We start from the raw sequence: 19,808 nt of genomic DNA, 5'->3' as shown, positions 1-19,808 counted from the left end.
TCCGTGCTGATAGCCATGGTTCGCGCCCATCTCTGGAGCTCCTTTAAGCAGCACTCTTAATCCCCTCTCCTCGTGCAACAGGAAACAAAGAGGCAAGAAAAAGTGTCTAGCCTCTTCCGCAGCTCCAGACTTTTTCCTGGACTTCCTCCCACCTAGCTGTGGCGCACTAGCCCCCTTCAGACTGTGTTCACCCAGCCAACCCCAGTCCTCTCCCTGGGATCCGACCTCTGAAGCCTGAGCCTCAGCTCCCAGTGCCCGTCCGCCCCAGCGGGTGAGCAGACAAGCCTCTCAGGCTGGTGAGTGCTGGTCGGCACCTATCCTCTGTGCGTGAATCTCTCCACTTTGCCCTCCACACCCCTGTTGCTGCGCTCTCCTCCATGGCTCCGAAGCTTCCCCTCTCTGCCACCCGCATTCTCCACCCACGAAGGGGCTTCCAAGTGTCTGGAAACCTTTCCTCCTTTACAACTCCTTCCCACTGGTGCAGGTCCCATTCCTATTCTTTTGTCTCTGTTTTTCCTTTTTTCTTTTGCCCTACCCAGGTACATGGGGAGTTTCTTGCCCTTTGGGAGTTCTGAAGTCTTCTGCCAGCGTTCAGTAGGTGTTCTGTAGGACTTGTTGCACATGTAGATGTATTTCTGATGTATTTGTGGGGAGGAAGGTGATCTCCACGTCTTACTCTTTTGAAGCTCCCCCCACAAGCAATCTTGAGAAAGAAAAATGGAGCTGGTGGATTCAGGTTCCTGGACTTCAGACTACACTACAAAGCTACATTAATCAAGACAGTATGGTACTGGCACAAAAACAGAAATATAGATCAATGGAACAGGATAGAAAGCCCAGAGATAAACCCACGCACAAATGGTCACCTTTTTTTTTGATAAAGGAGGCAAGAATATACATTGGAGAAAAGACAGCCTCTTCAGTAAGTGGTGCTGGGAAAACTGGACAGCTACATGTAAAAGAATGAAATTAGAACACTCCCAAACACCATACACAAAAATAAACTCAAAATGGTTAAAGACCTAAATGTAAGGCCAGACACTATCAAACTCTTAGAAGAAAACATAGGCAGAACATTCTGGACATAAATTACAGCAAGATCCTTTTTGACCCACCTCCTAGAGAAATGGAAATAAAACCAAAAATAAACAAATGGGACCTAATGAAATTTAAAAGCTTTTGCACAGCAAAGGAAACCATAAACAAGATAAAAAGACAACCCTCAGAATGGGAGAAAATATTTGCAAATGAAGCAACTAACAAAGATTAATCTCCAAAATTTAGACGCAGCTCATGCAGCTCAATATCAAAAAAAGAAACAACCGGGCTTCCCTGGTGGCGCAGTGGTTGAGAGTCCGCCTGCCAATGCAGGGGACACGGTTTCATGCCCAGGTCCGGGAGGATCCCACATGCCGCGGAGCGGCTGGGCCCATGAGCCATGGCCACTGAGCCTGCACGTCCGGAGCCTGTGTTCCGCAACGGGAGAAGGCCACAGTAGTGAGAGGCCCATGTGCTGTGGCATGTGGGATCTTCCTGGACCAGGGCTCGAACCCGTGTCCCCTGCATTGGCAGGCGGATTCTTAACCACTGGGCCACCAGGGAAGTCCCCAGGGGCAAGTTTCTAGAAATGTAGAAGTGTTGACACCACTTGAGAAGCTACAATTTTATAGTGAACTTTAAAAAGAGAATGTTTTATTTTCTAAGAAAGTATTTTTTAATTTTAAAATAATATGTGTGCTTTAAGGCTTATTTGAACTTCATAGAAAAACAAAAAAGAAGAAAAAATATCATTCTCTTAGGGAAAAAAAAATACATCACTATTTTCATGTTTCTGTATTTCCTTCTGGGCTTTTTCCCCCAGGATGGTATTTGTAGACTTTGGAAGAGGATACAACTGAGAGTTTAGTGAACAGGAAACTAGCATTAGCTCTCTTACATTTATTTAGGCCCACACAATTGACAAAGCCCAGATTAAGGCAGAATACCCATCTGTTTCTGAATATATTCACAGAGGGCCCCTCCTGCTGAATGTGTAGGGTAGGAACTCAAGGGATTCATTTCATCATTCCCATTCCTCACAGGTGCCCCTGATCCCACAGCTGGGGCCAGCATTGATGATGAGAACTGTTGGCATTTGGACGAGGAACAGGTGAAAGAACAAGTGAAGCTCTTTCTCTCCCAGGGAGGTTACTATGGCTCTGGAAAGCAACTCAATTCAATGTTTGCCAAGGTAAGATATGAAAGTTTTTTTTTTTTTCTTAAGTAAACTGGGCTTACCACACTTCTGGCTTCATGCATTGTAGCTAACTCACTTGACCTACCTGTACTAAATGCTTGAAAACTAACTGTGGGGAGGGGAGCTGAGCAGAGCAGACTTGAGCCGGTTGCATCCAGGGACCCCTGCTGCCTCACCCTGGCAGTCCTCTTCCTTCTGCTCAGCTCTCTGAGTTAGCATCCCTGGGGGGATTAGTAATGAAGCTACCTTCCCTCTGCTTTGAACCCAAGGCTGCCCGATGAGGCTTTAAAGAGTCTTAGTATTTTGGAACTGGGGACTCTCACAGAAGGCTTTCTCTCTCTCTTTTTTTTTTTTTTTTGCAACAGCTTTAGTGAAATATAAATCACATAGCATAAAATTCACCCATTTTAAAAAGTGTACAATTCAATGGTTTTTAATATATTCACAGATATGTACAGATATCACCACAGTCAACTTTAGAACATTTTCATTATCTTAAAAAGAAACCCCATACTCTTTACCTATCACTCCCCTATTCCCCATGCCCCACTCCCCCAGCCCTAAGCAACCAGTAATCTACTTTCTGTCTCTATAGATTTCCCTATTCTAGACTGGCTTCTTTCTCCTGGAATAGTATTTTAAAGTATTTAAAAACATACCTCCATGCTGTAGCATGTGTCAGTACTTCATTCCTTTTTATGGCTAAGTAATACTCCATTATATGGATACCACACTTTTTGTTTATCCATTTGTCTGTTGATGGGCATTTGGATTGTTTCCATTTTTTAGCTATTTTAAATAATGCTGCTATAAACATTCTTGTACAATGTTTCTGTGTGGACATATATATTTTCATTTCTCTCTAGGAGTGGAATTGATAGGCCATATGGTAGCTCTGTGGTTAATCATTTGAGGAATTTCTAGACTGATTTCCAAAGTGGCTACATCATTCTACATTCCCGCCAAACAATGTATGAGGGTTCTGATTTCTCTATATCCTTGCCAACACTTATTATATGGCTTTTTGATTCTAGCCATCCTTGTGAGTGTGAAGTGGTATCTCATTGCCCACAGCAGGCTTTCTTGATACATGCAAAGAACTTACATACAGAACAAGAGGCCTTCTTTTTGGCTCTCTGTGCTTAGTTACTTCATCTTCTCCTCCCCCTCCTCCCCTTCTTTCTCCTCCTACTTTGTTATGATGTGCAGTCACCAACTCTTGCCCCTCCTTATGTGTCAGGTTCGAGAGATGCTGCGGATGAGAGATTCCAATGGAGCCAGAATGCTGACGCTAATAACTGAGCAGTTTATGGCTGACCCACGACTCACACTCTGGAGGCAGCAAGGAACAACCATGACAGATAAGTGCAGGCAGCTCTGGGATGAGCTAGGTAAGTCCGCATATCTCAGAGAAGTGCTGTGTCTATCCTATCAGCTTGCCCCGTGGCAATAGTGTTAGTGAACACTTGCCATCAGTCATTACATGGATCTTGCTAAGTGAACTTCAGCCCAATTGGCAGAAGATTTAGGCTCTACAGAGGCTACCCAGAGTAATTCTGAACTCACTTGTGTTTCTTCCACAGCATTGTGCTTTGCATTCTGCTCTGCATTCTGTTCCAGATGTTACCACATAGAAGCCTTTGGTGAGAGAAAGCCTTTTGCCTTGGCTTCTGTTCCATGGCATTAGCCTGACTCTCCAGATACTTACCAAACTCACTTTTCTTGCTTTCCCTGGGTCTGCTTTTCTTTATCACCCCCAGACAAACCTCTTAGACATAAGGCAGTTTCCAAGACTTGGGCCTTGGACTTCTATTCTTTCTCTATACTCCTTTGAGAACTCTTTTTTTTTTTTTTTCAATAGCATGGCTTCAGAGTTTCCTTTATGGTGATCTCATCCTCCTCTTCTTTCCACTTATCTGAGTTCCAGTCTCATATTAGCAGCTGCCCTATGACTATTTCTACTGAAAAAAATCTCCTGATCACCTCAAACTTGAGAAACCCAAAAATGAAATCAGGGCTTCTATGAAAAGAGATTCCCCTGAACCTGGCATTGGCACCACCATTTCTTACTCTACCAAACTTGTTGTCAAGCACTCATTTTTTATTCATTCCCTACATCCAGTCATCAAATTAATTTGATTCCTTGACCTTCAGAATGTAACTTAGTGTCCATTCACACTTTTTACTTCCCATCACCACTGATCTGGTTGAGGGCCTTGGGACTTTTAGATTAAATTAGACCTGTGGCCTCCTGAATGGCTTCTCTGTTCTAGATTCTTCTCATCAAGGCCATCTTCTTTAGTCATTATTTCTCTTTATCATTCCCCTGTTCCAAGGCCAGTTTTTCAGGGCTAATACTCAGCTCCTCCCCCTGTTTGCAGAATCCTCCATACTCTGAACTCACTATCCAGTCATGGCCCCACTCTGGGGTTATACTGGAAAACTTCCATATGACATATTCTAAAAGTTCTATTATATCTTCTCCATACTCCCTCCAGCCCAGAAAGCAACAACAGACTTTCCACTCATACAAAATAGCACAAGAAAAAAACTACAGTTTAGGATTTTAGTGAATTCCCCCGAAGCATATACATTATAGTCTTAGGGCTAAAAGCCATGGGGAATGAGGCTTAATGACTCTGGGACTATACTTGGTTACTTTGGGGCTACTGAGTGTGGGGTTTTGATTTGGGTGCTAAGGCTTCTTGATATCACCTGGGGCACTAATGGCTTTGGAGTTCTCATTAATAATGAAGAGCTACATTATTGAGCGTTATGTGCCAGACACTGTGTTAAAGATTGTAGACACACTGTTTCATGTAATTCTCATAACAAACCTATGAGGTAATTGTGTGTTTGTTGCAAAGAAACAGAGACAGCTCTGGTTACTTCTGGATACAGAATAAAATAAAGAATTATAGAAAACTGTCTCTCTGACACAATCACACTTTCTGAAGTACAGGAATGTTGAACTATTAGTCTAAAGTTACCGGTCCAACCAGTTGTGACCAGGGTCACAGTGCATGGCAAGTTGGGAACAGCTTCTTACACTCTTTCCTCAGAAGGAATTGTAGGCATGGACTTCCTTCTAGGGTAACATATCAGCTTAGGGGAGACAAATGAGCTCCAAAAAGTTACTTGTTCAAGGTCACACACTAGTAAGTGGTGGCTCTAACACCGGAACCCCAATCTGTCTGAATCCAAATCAAACATCCTTCTGCAACATCTCCCTCAATTTCACCTTGTTATGTACTATTTTCCCCCAAAGTGCATGTTTCTTAAGAATTTGAAATTAGCCTTCAGAGAGTCAGTTTCATCTGAGGCCTGAATCTCTTGGGAATAATTTCTGTGACAGTCATGGGATTGTTTTGTGGATTTGGGCTTGGCCTTTGGGGCAAAGGTAGGTAAGAGGAAGTAAGCAGAGCTAGATCCCAGTGCTTTTAATGCTTTTGTCATATACTTAGGTTCATTATGAAAAGCTCTTGATTGTGATATTTTCATATCTATGAAATTGCTATATCAACCTTCCAAGAAACTCTCAGCATTCTGCAAAGACAGTGGTTCCCAAGCTTCTCAAAATCACCTGGAGTACTTGTTTAAACAGATTGCTGGGCCCTGTCCACAGTGTTTCTGATTACATAGGTTGGAGTAGGACCTGATAATTTGCATTTCTAACCAATTCCCTGAGGATGCTGATGCCACGGTTCCAGAGACCACATTTTGAAAAACACTGCACTAAGAGAAGCCTTATTGGGTCAGACACTAGAGCAAGTGCATTCATGCTTCCCTTGACTACTCTGCGGGTTCCTTACTGGTAACAAGGCCTGCTCCTCTGGGGAGGGCCTCGACAGGGATTGTAGGAATTTAGAGGAGTGGGCTCACTACCTTCAGTTCCTGAACCAGAGATAACAGAAGCAATCAGACATGAAGTTTTCTCATCTCTCCATGTCTGTACACATAAGCTTTTTTTTTTTTTTTTTTTTTTTTTTTTGCGGTATGTGGGCCTCTCACTGTTGTGGCCTCTCCTGTTGCGGAGCACAGGCTCCAGACACGCAGGCTCAGTGGCCATGGCTCACAGGCCCAGCCGCTCCACAGCATGTGGGATCTTCCCAGACCGGGGCACAAACCCGTGTCCCCTGCATCAGCAGGCGGACTCTCAACCACTGCGCCACCAGGGGAGCCCCCACATATGCTTTTAGAAATCTTCTTTTAAAATCTATAAAGTATCTCTGCTGCCATAAAAGGCCACTCCTTACATACTTGCTCTGGTTCCTATGCCATTTCCTTTTCTCAAGAATTTTGCTCCTCAGTTACTCCTTTCTCTGGCGTCATTAATTTCTCCCTCAATACTGGATCAGTTCCATCAGCATACAAATATGCTCTGATAGTTTCCATCTCAAAAAAAAAAGTGCCTTTGATGGTCCCGTCCCCCTCTAATTACTGCCCCATTTCTCTTCTTCCATTCAAAACAACACTTTCTTCTTTTTTTTTTAACATCTTTATTGGAGTATAATTGCTTTACAATGTTTTGTTAGTTTCCGCTGTATAACAAAGTGAACCAAGCTGCGCGCAGTTCCTCCAACCCGAGGACAACGGCTGCCTGGGTCCCAGGAAGCGTGGTGCCCAATCTGGGTTTCTACTCCAGGTGGGCACCCTCACAGCCTTGTCTCTCAGGGCCCGGCTAAGGCCTGGGTTAGAGCCTTGTGGAAGGTCTCTGGGCGGGGCTGAGGGGTCTAAAAGATGTAGATTGCCACGTGGATGTGACACAGGGGGTGCAGTCACCCCGCTTCTCTGGTTGTGTGAAGACTGCAGAGCATGCAGACTGCAGAGCGTGCAGACTCCCATTGTGGCTGTTCAAGAAAGAAACCAAGGAGCACCCAGTGAATTTACAGACTAGTGAAAGTAACGGCCATTTATTGAGCACCTGTGAATCAGGTGTCATCAGGAGGCAGCACAAACTTGTTTTGTGATCTCACCCTTGGTGCCTGCAGTCATTCTGTCACTTCCTGAGGCACTGTTACCCGTCTGTACCAGTACCCAGCAGCCTTCTGTTTCCCCAAGAATCTTCATGTAGAGTGTATATATTGATAAGGAAGCATCAAAGTCAATATTTTACCAGTTTTACAAGCTATCCCCATTTTCAACCATTAGCTCAAAAAAGAAAGTAATGAGATCAAGACCATTCAGTGAGACAGACCTATCAAGGATTTTAAAGGCTTGGTGGTTATTTATCAAGATCCTGGATTGAGAAATCAATGCGTGGATAAGCTTTTGACCTGACTTTTGAACAGAATATCATTCTTTCCCCCAAGCGTTATCAATCGTGAGGTTGGAAGAATAGAAAAAATCAGAGTATATCACATGTAGTAAGGCCGTGTGGCTGACAGGGTCTTGGTTCTTGGGCCGGGTGTCAGGCCTGCGCCTCTGAGGTGGGAGAGCCGAGGTCAGGACATTGGTCCACCAGAGACCCCCTGGCTCCACGTAATATCAAACGGAGAAAGCTCTCCCAGAGATCTCCATCTCAACGCTAATACCTAGCTCCACTCAACAACCAGCAAGCTACAGTGCTGGACACCCTATGCAAAACAACTAGCAGCACAGGAACACAACCCCACAGAGAGGCTGCCTAAAATTAGCAGAGAGGCTGCCTAAAATCATAATAAGGTCACAGACACCCCAAACACACCACGGGACGTGGTCCTGCCCACCAGAAAGACAAGATCCAGCCTCATCCGCCAGAACACAAGCACTAGTCCCCTCCACCAGGAGGCCTACACAACCCACTTACACAACCTTAGCCACTGGGGGCAGACACCAAAAACAATGGGAACTACGAACGTGCAGCCTGCAAAAAGGAGACCCCAAACACAGTAAGTTAAGCAAAATGAGAAGACAGAGAAATGCACAGCAGATGAAGGACCAAGGTAAAAACCCACCAGACCAAACAAATGAAGAGGAAGTACATGGTCTACCTGAAAAGGAATTCAAAGTAATGATAGTAAACATGATCAAAAATCTTGGAAATAGAATGGAGAAAATACAAGAAACGTTTAACAAGGACCTAGAAGAGATAAAGAGGGAACAAACAATGATGAACAACACAATAAATGAAAATAAAAATTCTCTAGAAGGAATCAATAGCAGGATAAATGAGGCAGAAGAACGGATAAGTGACCTGGAAGATAAAATAGTGGAAATAACTACTGCAGAGCAGAATAAAGAAAAAAGAATGAAAAGAAGACAGTCTCGGAGACCTCTGGGACAACATTAAAAGCACCAACATTCGAATTATAGGGGTCCCAGAAGAAGAGAAAAAGAAAGGGACTGAGAAAATATTTGAAAAGATTATAGTTGAAAGCTTCCCTAATATGGGAAAGGACATAGTTAATCAGGTCCAGGAAGCACAGAGAGTCCCATACAGGATAAATCCAAGGAGAAACACTCCAAGACACATATTAATCAAACAATCAAAAATTAAATACAAAGAAAAAATATTAAAAGCAGCAAGGGAAAAATAACATACAAAGGAATCCCCATAAAGTTAACAGCTGATCTTTCAGCAGAAACTCTGCAAGCCGGAAGAGAGTGGCAAGACATATTTAAAGTGAGAAAAGGGAAAAACCTACAACCAAGGTTACTCTACCCAGTAAGAATCTCATTCAGCTTTGACAGAGAAATTAAAACCTTTACAGACAAGCAAACCTAAGACAATTCACCACCACCAAACCAGCTTTACAACAAATGCTAACGGAACTTCTCTAGGCAGGACACACAAGAGAAGGAAAAGACCTACAATAACAAACCCAAAACAATTAAGAAAATAGTAATAGGAACATACATATCGATTACCTTAAATATAAATGGATTAAATGCTCCCACCAAAAGACATAGACTGGCTGAATGGATACAAAAACAAGACCCGTATATATGTTGTCTACAAGAGACCCACTTCAGACTTAGGGACACATGCAGACTGAAAGTGAGGGGATGGAAAAAGATATTCCATGCAAATGGAAATCAAAAGAAAGCTGGAGTAGCAATTCTCATGTCAGACAAAATAGACTTGAAAATAAAGACTATGGAAAGAGACAAAGAAGGACACTACATAATGATCAAGAGATCAATCCAAGAAGATATAACAGTTGTAAATATTTATGCACCCAACATAGGAGCACCTCAATACATAAGGCAAATACTAACAGCCATAAATGGGGAAATCAACAGTAACACAATCATAGTAGGGGACTTTAACACCCCACTTTCACCAATGGACAGATCATCCAAAATGAAAACACATAAGGTAACAAAAGCTTTAAATGATACATCAAACAACATGGACTTAATTGATATTTATAGGATATTCCATCCAAAAACAACAGAATACACTTTCTTCTCAAGTGCTCATAGAACATTCTTCGGGATAGATCATATCTTGGGTCACAAATCAAGCCTTGATAAATTTAAGAATATTGAAATCATATCAAGTACCTTTTCCAACCACAACGCTAAGAGACTAGATATCAATTACAGGAAAAAATCTGTAAAAAATACAAACACATGGAGGGTAAACAATACACTACTTAATAACCAAGAGATAACTGAAGAAATCAAAGAGGAAATAAAAAAATACCTAGAAACAAATGACAATGAAAACACGAAGACCCAAAACCTATGGGATGCAGCAAAAGCAGTTCTAAGAGGGAAGTTTATAGCAATACAATCCTACCTTAAGAAACAAGGGGCTTCCCTCATGCTGCAGCGGTTAAGAGTCCGCCTGCCGAAGCAGGGGACACGGGTTCGTGCCCCGGTCCAGGAAGATCCCACATGCCGCGGAGCGGCTGTGCCCGTGAGCCATGGCCACTGAGCCTGCGCGTCTGGAGTCAGTGCTCTGCAACAGGAGAGGCCACAACCGTGAGAGGCCTGCATACTGCAAAAAAAAAAAAAAAAAGAAACAAGAACATCTCAAATAAACAACCTAACCTTACACCTAAAGCAATTAGAGGAAGAAGAACAACAACAACAACAAAAACCCCAAAGTTAGCAGAAGGAAAGAAATCATAAAGATCGGATCAGAAATAAATGAAAAAGAAATGAAGGAAATGATAGCAAAGATCAATAAAACTAAAAGCTGCTTCTTTGAGAAGACAAACAAAATTGGTAAACCACTAGCCAGACTCATCAAGAAAAAAAGGGAGAAGACTCAAATCAATAGAATTAGAAATGAAAAAGGAGAAGTAACAACTGACACTGCAGAAATACAAAGGATCATGAGAGATTACTACAAGCAACAATATGCCAATAAAATGGACAACCTGGAAGAAATGGACAAATTCTTAGAAAAGCAGAACTTTCCGAGACTGAACCAGGAAGAAATAGAAAATATAAACAGACCAATCACAAACACTGAAATTGAGACTGTGATTAGAAATCTTCCAACAAACAAAAGCCCAGGACCAGATGGCTTCACAGACGAATTCTATCAAACATTTAGAGAAGAGCTAACACCTATCCCTCTCAAACTCTTCCAAAATATAGCAGAGGGAGGAACACTCCCAAACTCATTCTACGAGGCAACCAAAACCCTGATACCAAAACCAGACAAAGATGTCACAAAGAAAGAAAACTACAGGCCAATATCACTGATGAACATAGATGCAAAAATCCTCAACAAAATACTAGCAAACAGAATCCAACAGCACATTAAAAGGATCATACACCATGATCAAGTGGGGTTTATCTCAGGAATGCAAGGATTCTTCAATATATGCAGATCAATCATTGGGATAAACCATATTAACAAATTGAAGGAGAAAAACCATATGATCATCTCAATAGATGCAGAAAAAGCTTTTGACAAAATTCAACACCCATTTATGATAAAAACCCTTCAGAAAGTAAGCACAGAGAGAGCTTACCTCAACATAATAAAGGCCATATATGACAAACCCACAGCCAACATCGTCCTCAATGGTGAAAAACTGAAACCATTTTCTCTAAGATCAGGAACAAGACAAGATTATCCACTCTCACCACTCTTATTCAACATAGTTTTGGAAGTTTTATCCACAGCAATCAGAGAAGAAAAAGAAATAAAAGAAACCCAAATTGGAAAAGAAGAAGTAAAGCTGTCACTGTTTGCGGATGACATGATACTATACATAGAGAATCCTAAAGTTGCTACCAGAAAACTTCTAGAGCTAATCAATGAATTTGGTAAAGTAGCAGGATACAAAATTAATGCACAGAAATCTCTGGCATTCCTATACACTAATGATGAAAAATCTGAAAGTGAATTTAAGAAAACACTCCCATTTACCACTGCAACAAAAAGAATAAAATACCTAGGAATAAACCTACCTAAGGAGACAAAAGACCTGTATGCAGAAAATTATAAGACACTGATGAAAGAAATTAAAGATGATACAAATAGATGGAGAGATATACCATGTTCTTGGATTGGAAGAATCAACATTGTGAAAATGACCTTACTACCCAAAGCAATCTACAGATTCAATGCAAGCCCTATCAAACTACCACTGGCATTTTTCACAGAACTAGAAAAAAATTTCACAATTTGTATGGAAACACAAAAGACTCCGAATAGGCAAAACAATCTTGAGAACGAAAAACGGAGCTGGAGGAATCAGGCTCCCTGACTTCAGACTATACTACAAAGCTACAGTAATTAAGACAGTATAGTACTGGCACAAAAACAGAAATATAGATCAATGGAACAGCATAGAAAGCCCAGAGATAAACTCATGCACATATGGTTACCTTATCTTTGATAAAGGAGGCAAGAATATACAGTGGAGAAAAGACAGCCTCTTCAATAAGTGGTGCTGGGAAATCTGGACAGCTACATGTAAAACAATGAAATTAAAACACTCCCTAACGCCAGACACAAAAATAAACTCAAAATTGATTTAAGGCCTAAATGTAAGGCCAGACACTATCAAACTCTTGGAAGAAAACATAGGCAGAACACTCTATGACATATATCACAGCAAGATCCTTTTTGACCCACCTCCTAGAGAAATGGAAATAAAACGAAAAATAAACAAACGGGACCTAATGAAACTTAAAAGCTTTTTGCACAGCAAAGAAAACCATAAACAAGATGAAAAGACAACCCTCAGATTGGGAGAAAATATTTGCAAATGAAGCAACTGACAAAGGATTAATCTCCAAAATTTACAAGCAGCTCATGCACCTCTGTATCAAAAAAACAAACAACCCAATCCAGAAATGGGCAGAAGACCTACATAGACATTTTTCCAAAGAAGATATAGATTGCCAACAAAAACATGAAAGAATGCTCAACATCATTAATCATTAGGGAAATGCAAATCAAAACTACAATGAGATATCATCTCACACCTGTCAGAATGGCCATCATCAAAAATGTACAAGTAATAAATGCTGGAGAGGGTGTAGAGAAAAGGGAACCCTCTTGCACTGTTGGTGGGAATGTAAATTGATACAGCCACTGTGGAGAACAGTATGGAGGTTCCTTTAAAAACTAAAAATAGAACTACCATACGACCCAGCAATCCCACTACTGGGCATATACCCTGAGAAAACCATAATTCAAAAAGAGTCATGTACCACAATGTTCGTTGCAGCTCTGTTTACAATAGCCAGGACATGGAAACAACCTAAGTGTCCATCATCAGATGAATGGATAAAGAAGATGTGGCACATATATACAATGGAATATTACTCAGCCATAAAAAAATGAAATTGAGGGGCCTCCCTGGTGGCGCAGTGGTTGAGAGTCCGCCTGCCGATGCAGGGGATACGGGTTCGTGCCCCGGTCCGGGAGGATCCCATGTGCCGCGGAGCGGCTGGGCCCGTGGGCTATGGCCGCTGAGCCTGCGCGTCCGGAGCCTGTGCTCCGCAACGGGAGAGGCCACAACAGTGAGAGGCCCGCATACCGCAAAAAAAAAAAAAAAAAAAGAAATTGAGTTATTTGTAGTGAGGTGGTTGGACCTAGAATCTGTCATACAGAGTGAAGTAAGTCAGAAAGAGAAGAACAAATATTGTATGCTGACACATATATATGGAATCTTGAAAAAAAGAATGGTCATGAAGAACCTAGGGGCAAGACGGGAATAAAGACGCAGACCTAACTAGAGAATAGACTTGAGGATATGGGGAGGGGGAAGGGTAAACTGGGACAAAGTGAGAGAGTGGCATGGACATATATACACTACCAAGTGTAAAATAGATAGCTAGTGGGAAGCAGCCGCATAGCACAGGGAGATCAGCTCGGGGCTTTGTGACCACCTAGAGCGGTGAGATAGGGAGGGTGGGAGGGAGGGAGACGCAAGAGGGAAGAGATATGGGGACATAGGTATATGTATAACTGATTCACTTTGTTATAAAGCAGAAACTGTCATACCATTGTAGAGCAATTATGCTCTAATAAAGATGTAAAATATAAATAAATAAAATAAAATAGATAGCTAGTGGGAAGCAGCCTCATAGCACCGGGAGATCAGCTCGGTGCTTTGTGACCACCTGGAAGTGTGGGTGGGATAGGGAGGAGGGGAGGGGGACGCAAGAGGGAGAGGATATGGGGATATATGTATGTGTATAGCTGATTCACTTTGTTATAAAGCAGAAAGTAACACACCATTGTAACACAATTATACTCCAATAAAGATGTTAAAAAAAAAAACCAGAGTGAATCAGCTATACGTATACATATATCCCCATATCCCCTTCTTCTTGAGCCTCCCTCCCACCCTCCCTATCCCACAGAACAACATTTCTTGAAAACCTTGTCTGCAGTCACTCTTTCCATTTGCTTACCTCCATTCTCTCTCTGGAGCCCACTGCAATTGAGCTTCCATTGCTCATTGCTGCCATTCTACTGACAAGTAGCTCTTGCTACAGTCACCAGTGACTTCCATATTGCAGTGACCACTTCTCTGTTGTTATTTTACTTGACCTCTTAGCAGTTTTCAATAAAATTGACCATACCCGTCTTGAAACGTATTCTCTTAGCTTCCATAACCCCACACCCTCCTGGGTTTTCTCCCACATTCTGGCTACTTTCTGTCAGATTGCTTTGTAGGCTCCTCTTCCTTTCCTCAACCCTTCTAAATATTGAGTATTCTGCAGTACCCACTGCCCTGTCTACATTCTGTACCTAAGTGATTATATTCAGTCCCATGGCTTTAAATATAATCTAGATGTAGGCAAGTCACAAGTTTATGTCTCTAGCCCTGACCTTTCTCTTGGGCTGTAGGCTCAGTGTCCAGCTTCCCACCATGTCTAAGAAACATCTCAAACTTAACATGACCATCACAGAACTCTTATTTTTCCCGCCAAAGCCTGATTTTCCCCATCTCAGTACAGGGTCGTGAGATGGATCTAGCTGCTCTAGAAGAAAATCTGAGTCATCCTAGGTTCCCTCTGTTTTCTACCTTCTACACCCAATCCAAGACCTGCTGACCCGCACAGTTGGAAGACTGAATAAGATAATATATATAAAGTGCCTATTATAATGCATAGCCCATAAAAAGAAATAACTTGTCACTATTGTTTATTATTATATTTAATATATAATAATTATGTAAAATTTTAACTTCCATAGTACCTACACTTGGTTAGAGTTTTTGATGCTTTTTTTTTAAACATCTTTATTGGAGTATAATTGCTTTACAGTGGTGTGTTAGTTTCTGTTTTATAATGAAGTGAATCAGCTATACATATACATATGTCCCCATATCTCTTCCCTCTCACCCTCCCTATCCCACCGCTCTAGGTGGTCACAAAGCCCCGAGCTGATCTCCCTGTGCTATGCGGCTGCTTCCCACTAGGTATCTATTTTACATTTGGTAGTGTATATATGTCCATGCCACTCTCTCACTTTGTCCCAGCTTACCCTTCCCCCTCCCCGTATCCTCAGGTGATGCTTTTTTTTTTTTGACAGTTTTGCTTTATTTATTTATTTATTTATGGCTGTGTTGGGTCTTCGCTTCTGTGCGAGGGGGCAAGCGGGGGCCACTCTTCATCGTGGTGCGCGGGCCCCTCACTGTCGCGGCCTGTCTTGTTGCGGAGCACAGGCTCCAGACGCGCAGGCTCAGTAGCAGTGGCTCACGGGCCCAGCCGCTCCGCGGCATGTGGGATCCTCCCGGACCAGGACTCAAACCTGTGTCCCCTGCATTGGCAGGCAGACTCTCAACCACTGCGCCACCAGGGAAGCCCAGGTGATGCTTTTTTTAAGTTGCTGGAAAATCTGCTTTTGGATCGTAGTAACACAGTCCCTACATGCCTATTACATGTAGGCACCTGCAGGATTTTTTGCCTTGTCTCTTTCTTAGAGATGCAGCAATCTCAAGTTTTTTTTAAAACAAATCCATAATGACTTAATAAAACAGAAAACTCATTTTAAACTTACAGGTGAAAGTACTCACTTTCTAGGGATCCCCTTTTTAATATTTCAGTGCCTAGGAAATAGTAACTCCTTGATGACTGTAGTTAGTTCCCTGTTTTTTTTTGTACCTCTTAAGCCTCTCTCAACTCACCCAATCTGTTTTCTGTTCCTGTTATCCTATTGATTTTGCCATTCATAAGGCCAAGTTTAATGGCCTCTCTTTGGTTCTCGTTATACTTATGAAGATTAAATGTGAAAATCTTTTACTTCACTATAAACAAAAAACACATCTTAAACTGTAAAGTAAATGTTTGTTACTAATACTGACACTCTGCCTCATTGAACATTGCTAATTGGCTTGTGGGTCACTAATTTCTCCTGGTTCTTCCATCTCTCTTATCTTTCTTAATCTCTTTTGCTTATTCCTCCTTCTTCTCTGCTCACAACTTAAATATTGGTGCTTCCTTAAAATTCTGTTCTTAGCACTCCTCTTCCCGCATCTTAAATGATGAGGTTTTCTTATCTTTTTTGTTTGTTGGTGGGTGGGACCCTATCCCTACATTAATTTTACAAGAACCAGCAAACGGTGTAACACAGACACCATAGGAAAGGACTACAATGTGAAGAAAAAAATTTTTTTCTTGAGGTTTATACAGGCCTTTAGGATTCTTAAATTCTAAAAGTAGAGAAAGTAATTTCTATGATCTGAATATTTGTGCATCTTTCTTACTGTCACACAGTTAGAAATTTTTCACCTCCTTTACCTCCTATATATTAGGGATTTCCTGCCACCTGGTGTTCAGAAAGGACACTGTAATTGGTAGGAACTCACAGTCCCAATAGTACTAAAAGCTAACATGCTAGATTACAAAAATTTTCTACCAAAAGGAAAAAACATCCAATAGACTAAATATCCGAAGAGACTAAAATGACTCATGAGAACGTCTTTGCCTTCGCTTATGTCCTTTCTCCTGTTTGGGTATATACCCTCCCTCAATCTCTCTGCCCAAACCACTCCTATTTATCTCTCATTCTTCTTTCAAAATGAAGTAATACATGTATACAGGTTAAAATGTCAAAGAGTTCTACAAACTTTATAATAAAAAACAATATTCCTATGCCATATTCCTTCACATTGTCAGTTCCTACTTCTCAGAAAGAACAATTTTTAATTTGTTTAGCTGCTTTTTCTAACATGCCTCCACATTTCTAAATAACTGTTCTTTCTTGATTTTTTAATTCTAGGTATTCTCTTTTTATTCCTACAATAAAAAATGAAGATTTACCTCTCTAAGGGTCACACCGTTATATTCTTTCCCAAACAGGCTTTCTCATTCTTTTCAATGTGGATAGGCTGAGCATGTTCCACATCTTTAAGTTCTGCTTCCTTTTTGATTCACAGTTCTGTCTTTAAATAATTTCCTTCTTCTTGCATTTTACTATAAGCAGTCAAGAGAAACCAGGCTGCTCCTTCAACACTTTGCTTAGATATTTCCTCAGCTAATTTTTTTACTCACAAGTTCTACCTTCCACAAAACACTAGGACATGAACACCATGTCTGGATTATAAGCCTGTCACAGTTTTCTCAGAACCAAATAGGGAAAGGGTTTGATGGTGGGGGTAAGGGTGTCCATTTGTACAATATGTATATTTTTCTTACTCCCTCAGTTTTTCGCATGGAAACCCCACCCTCAGTTGTACACAGTATTCCCAATCCAGAGCCTCTCTGAATCTATTTTGCCAGTGAGTAAAGCTCTGGTTTTCTTCCAGGAGAGGGAGTGAACAGGCACTGAGCTACCTTGAATAGAGGAGGAAGTCTGTGATCCTGAGACCTTTGACAAACTTCTAACCTGTTCCACTATATTTCGGCCCCACTTTCAGCGGGTCTCTGCAGCATGAATCAGTCTGCTGCTGGGCTTTCGTAACTGCTGATGGAGTTTTCAGCTTTCTTCTGCTATGTCAGCTATCTCTCATCCACATGCTTTCCAGATTCCCAAATTTTATGACTCTTCTCTTTCATCTCTCCCATTCTCTGTGTCTGTGTGAGTTTATGCCTGTTTTTATCCCTCTACTTTCATTTTAGTGAAGTATCAAGAGGGACTGATGATGAACATATGTATTTAATAAGCCATTTTTTAACTAGAATTAACTCATGTTTATTCTTCAAGGCCAAACTCAAATGTTATAACTTTTCCTGACCCCACTTACAGAGTTAATTGTTCCATCATACATATTCTCATAGCACTTTATATGTGGTTATAATAGCGTTTACTATGCTTTAGTATAATTATTTTTTGAAGGACTCCTAACTATAATCCCCTTAAGAACCATCATTATATAATACTATTATATTACATAGTGTAGTTTCTTTTTCATTGTGGATTTGAAAAACTGAACTGAGCCAATAGAAATCCTGCCGATGCAGGGGATATGGGTTCGTGCCCCGGTCTGGGAGGATCCCATATGCCGCGGAGCGGCTGGGCCCGTGAGCCATGGCCGCTGGGCCTGCGCATCCGGAGCCTGTGCTCCGCAACGGGAGAGGCCACAACAGTGAGAGGCCCACATACCGCAAAAAGAAAAAAAAAAAAAAAAGAAATGAATTTTCATCATCTCTAGTTAGTACCTGAAATTGAGGCTTAAATGGTCTTTTAAAACATTCCTATTTGACTTTGAGGGGCCTTGAAATAGTGTCTGAATATACTGCCGTCTATATATGTAACACCATCCCAAAGGATGTTTAACTTAAGACACTCTGCAGCCAGGCTTATTGTTAACTTGAGATTGAGAATATTTCTGTCTCAGCCACATAGCCAACTTTGAAAATAAGAAGCAGGTTTGCTTGCAAAGAAGGGTGATGTGGTCAAAGAAACAGTACTCATTGGTTATGTGGAATATGTGATACTCTGCTATAGTGACAGAGAAGATCCAAGAATGTGATAGTTTTAAGGCATCACAGCTGATCAACATTATCAAAATCCAAGTACAAATAAACGATTTTCCCTGGAAAAGGGAAATACTAAATTACACTCTGTGCCAAATAATATGCTAGGCCCTTTACATTATGATCTCAGTTTTACAGTTGAGGGATTTGAAGCTCAGAAAGTCCAAGGTCAACTAAAATTGAATCCTTTTCTGAGCACCTTCCTTCTTATGCTAAATGCCCTTCCTCTGTGCTATTATTGTACCCTGAATATATCTTTATCTAACACTTATCATATTCAAATGACACTGTGTTTATTTATCTATCTCCCCCATTGGACAGCTCCTCAAGGGTAGGAATAGGGTCTTATTCTTCAATACAAGGTCTTCAACAAGAACTCTCTCAATAAATGTTTGTTGGACTGCAGATCTGAGCTCAGAATTCAAGCCCAAATCTGTCTTGTTCATCATCACAGGCATATATCCAGATATCAGTATAGTCACTCTGCTTTAAGAAAACTTTGGGAAGGAAAAATAAGCATTTCTGAAAACTTTAGCAGATTTGATTTTGGGGCTGTTTTTTTTCAGATTTGGTTTTTTATATTGAGAAAAGCTGATATTTTGGAAACTTTTCCTACCAACAAAAAATGGAAGAAAAGAGTAAACTGAAAAATTAAGGCTTAGACATACATCAAAGGAGAGATGTCAAGAATGTGGGTTGCTTTCTTTTCCAGGGGCGTTATGGGTGTGCATCATTTTAAATCCACATTGCAAATTGGAGGAAAAATCCTGTTGGCTGCAGCAACTGCAGAAGTGGAATGACCTGGATGTCTGTCCCCTGGAGGATGGGAACTATGGTCATGAGCTGCCCAACATCACCAACGCACTTCCCCAGAATGCCAGTCACCGTTCAGGTGAGCCAGATATCATTTTAGCGTCTTCATGCCTGGAACTCTAAAAGGTCGGAGGGTAAAGCCTGAGAACAAAGGTAGCTGGACAACTTTTGGACGGTCAGAATTGTCATCCTAAATAAGAAAAGCCTGTTCTTTTGTTTGTCTTGAAATGCCAAACCTTAAATAAGGGTAAGCTTGTATCTTTGACACTGAGGATGCTGTCCTTTTCCACATCTAGAGTGTCCTTACAGTGCCCAGCATAAATTCCTAGAGCCCTCTTCATGAATCCTCTTTACCCTTCAAGTTTTTCATGACTAATGGATCTTGGCCTCAGTTGGGGTTGGTTTTAGCTCAGAAGACCTACCTCAAGGG

The 19,808-nt window shown here is 41.3% G+C and overlaps 1 protein-coding gene across 1 annotated transcript in view; it reads left to right on the top strand.

Annotated features, from left to right (window-relative positions):
• Nucleotides 1-19,808, top strand: part of ZSWIM5 (zinc finger SWIM-type containing 5) — a 270,681-nt gene that overhangs the window by 213,419 nt on the left and 37,454 nt on the right. Inside the window, exons 3-5 of the mRNA XM_060089701.1 lie at nt 2,082-2,230; nt 3,477-3,627; nt 19,278-19,457. Of these exons, the coding sequence (XP_059945684.1) occupies nt 2,082-2,230; nt 3,477-3,627; nt 19,278-19,457 (480 nt within the window). The remainder of the gene's footprint in view (nt 1-2,081; nt 2,231-3,476; nt 3,628-19,277; nt 19,458-19,808) is intronic.

The sequence above is a fragment of the Mesoplodon densirostris genome, chromosome 2 (assembly GCF_025265405.1).
Source record: "Mesoplodon densirostris isolate mMesDen1 chromosome 2, mMesDen1 primary haplotype, whole genome shotgun sequence".
NCBI classification, from domain to species: Eukaryota; Metazoa; Chordata; class Mammalia; order Artiodactyla; family Ziphiidae; genus Mesoplodon; species Mesoplodon densirostris.
The sequence above is the reverse complement of the archived record's forward strand: the minus strand, read 5'-3'. Positions and strand labels throughout refer to the sequence as shown.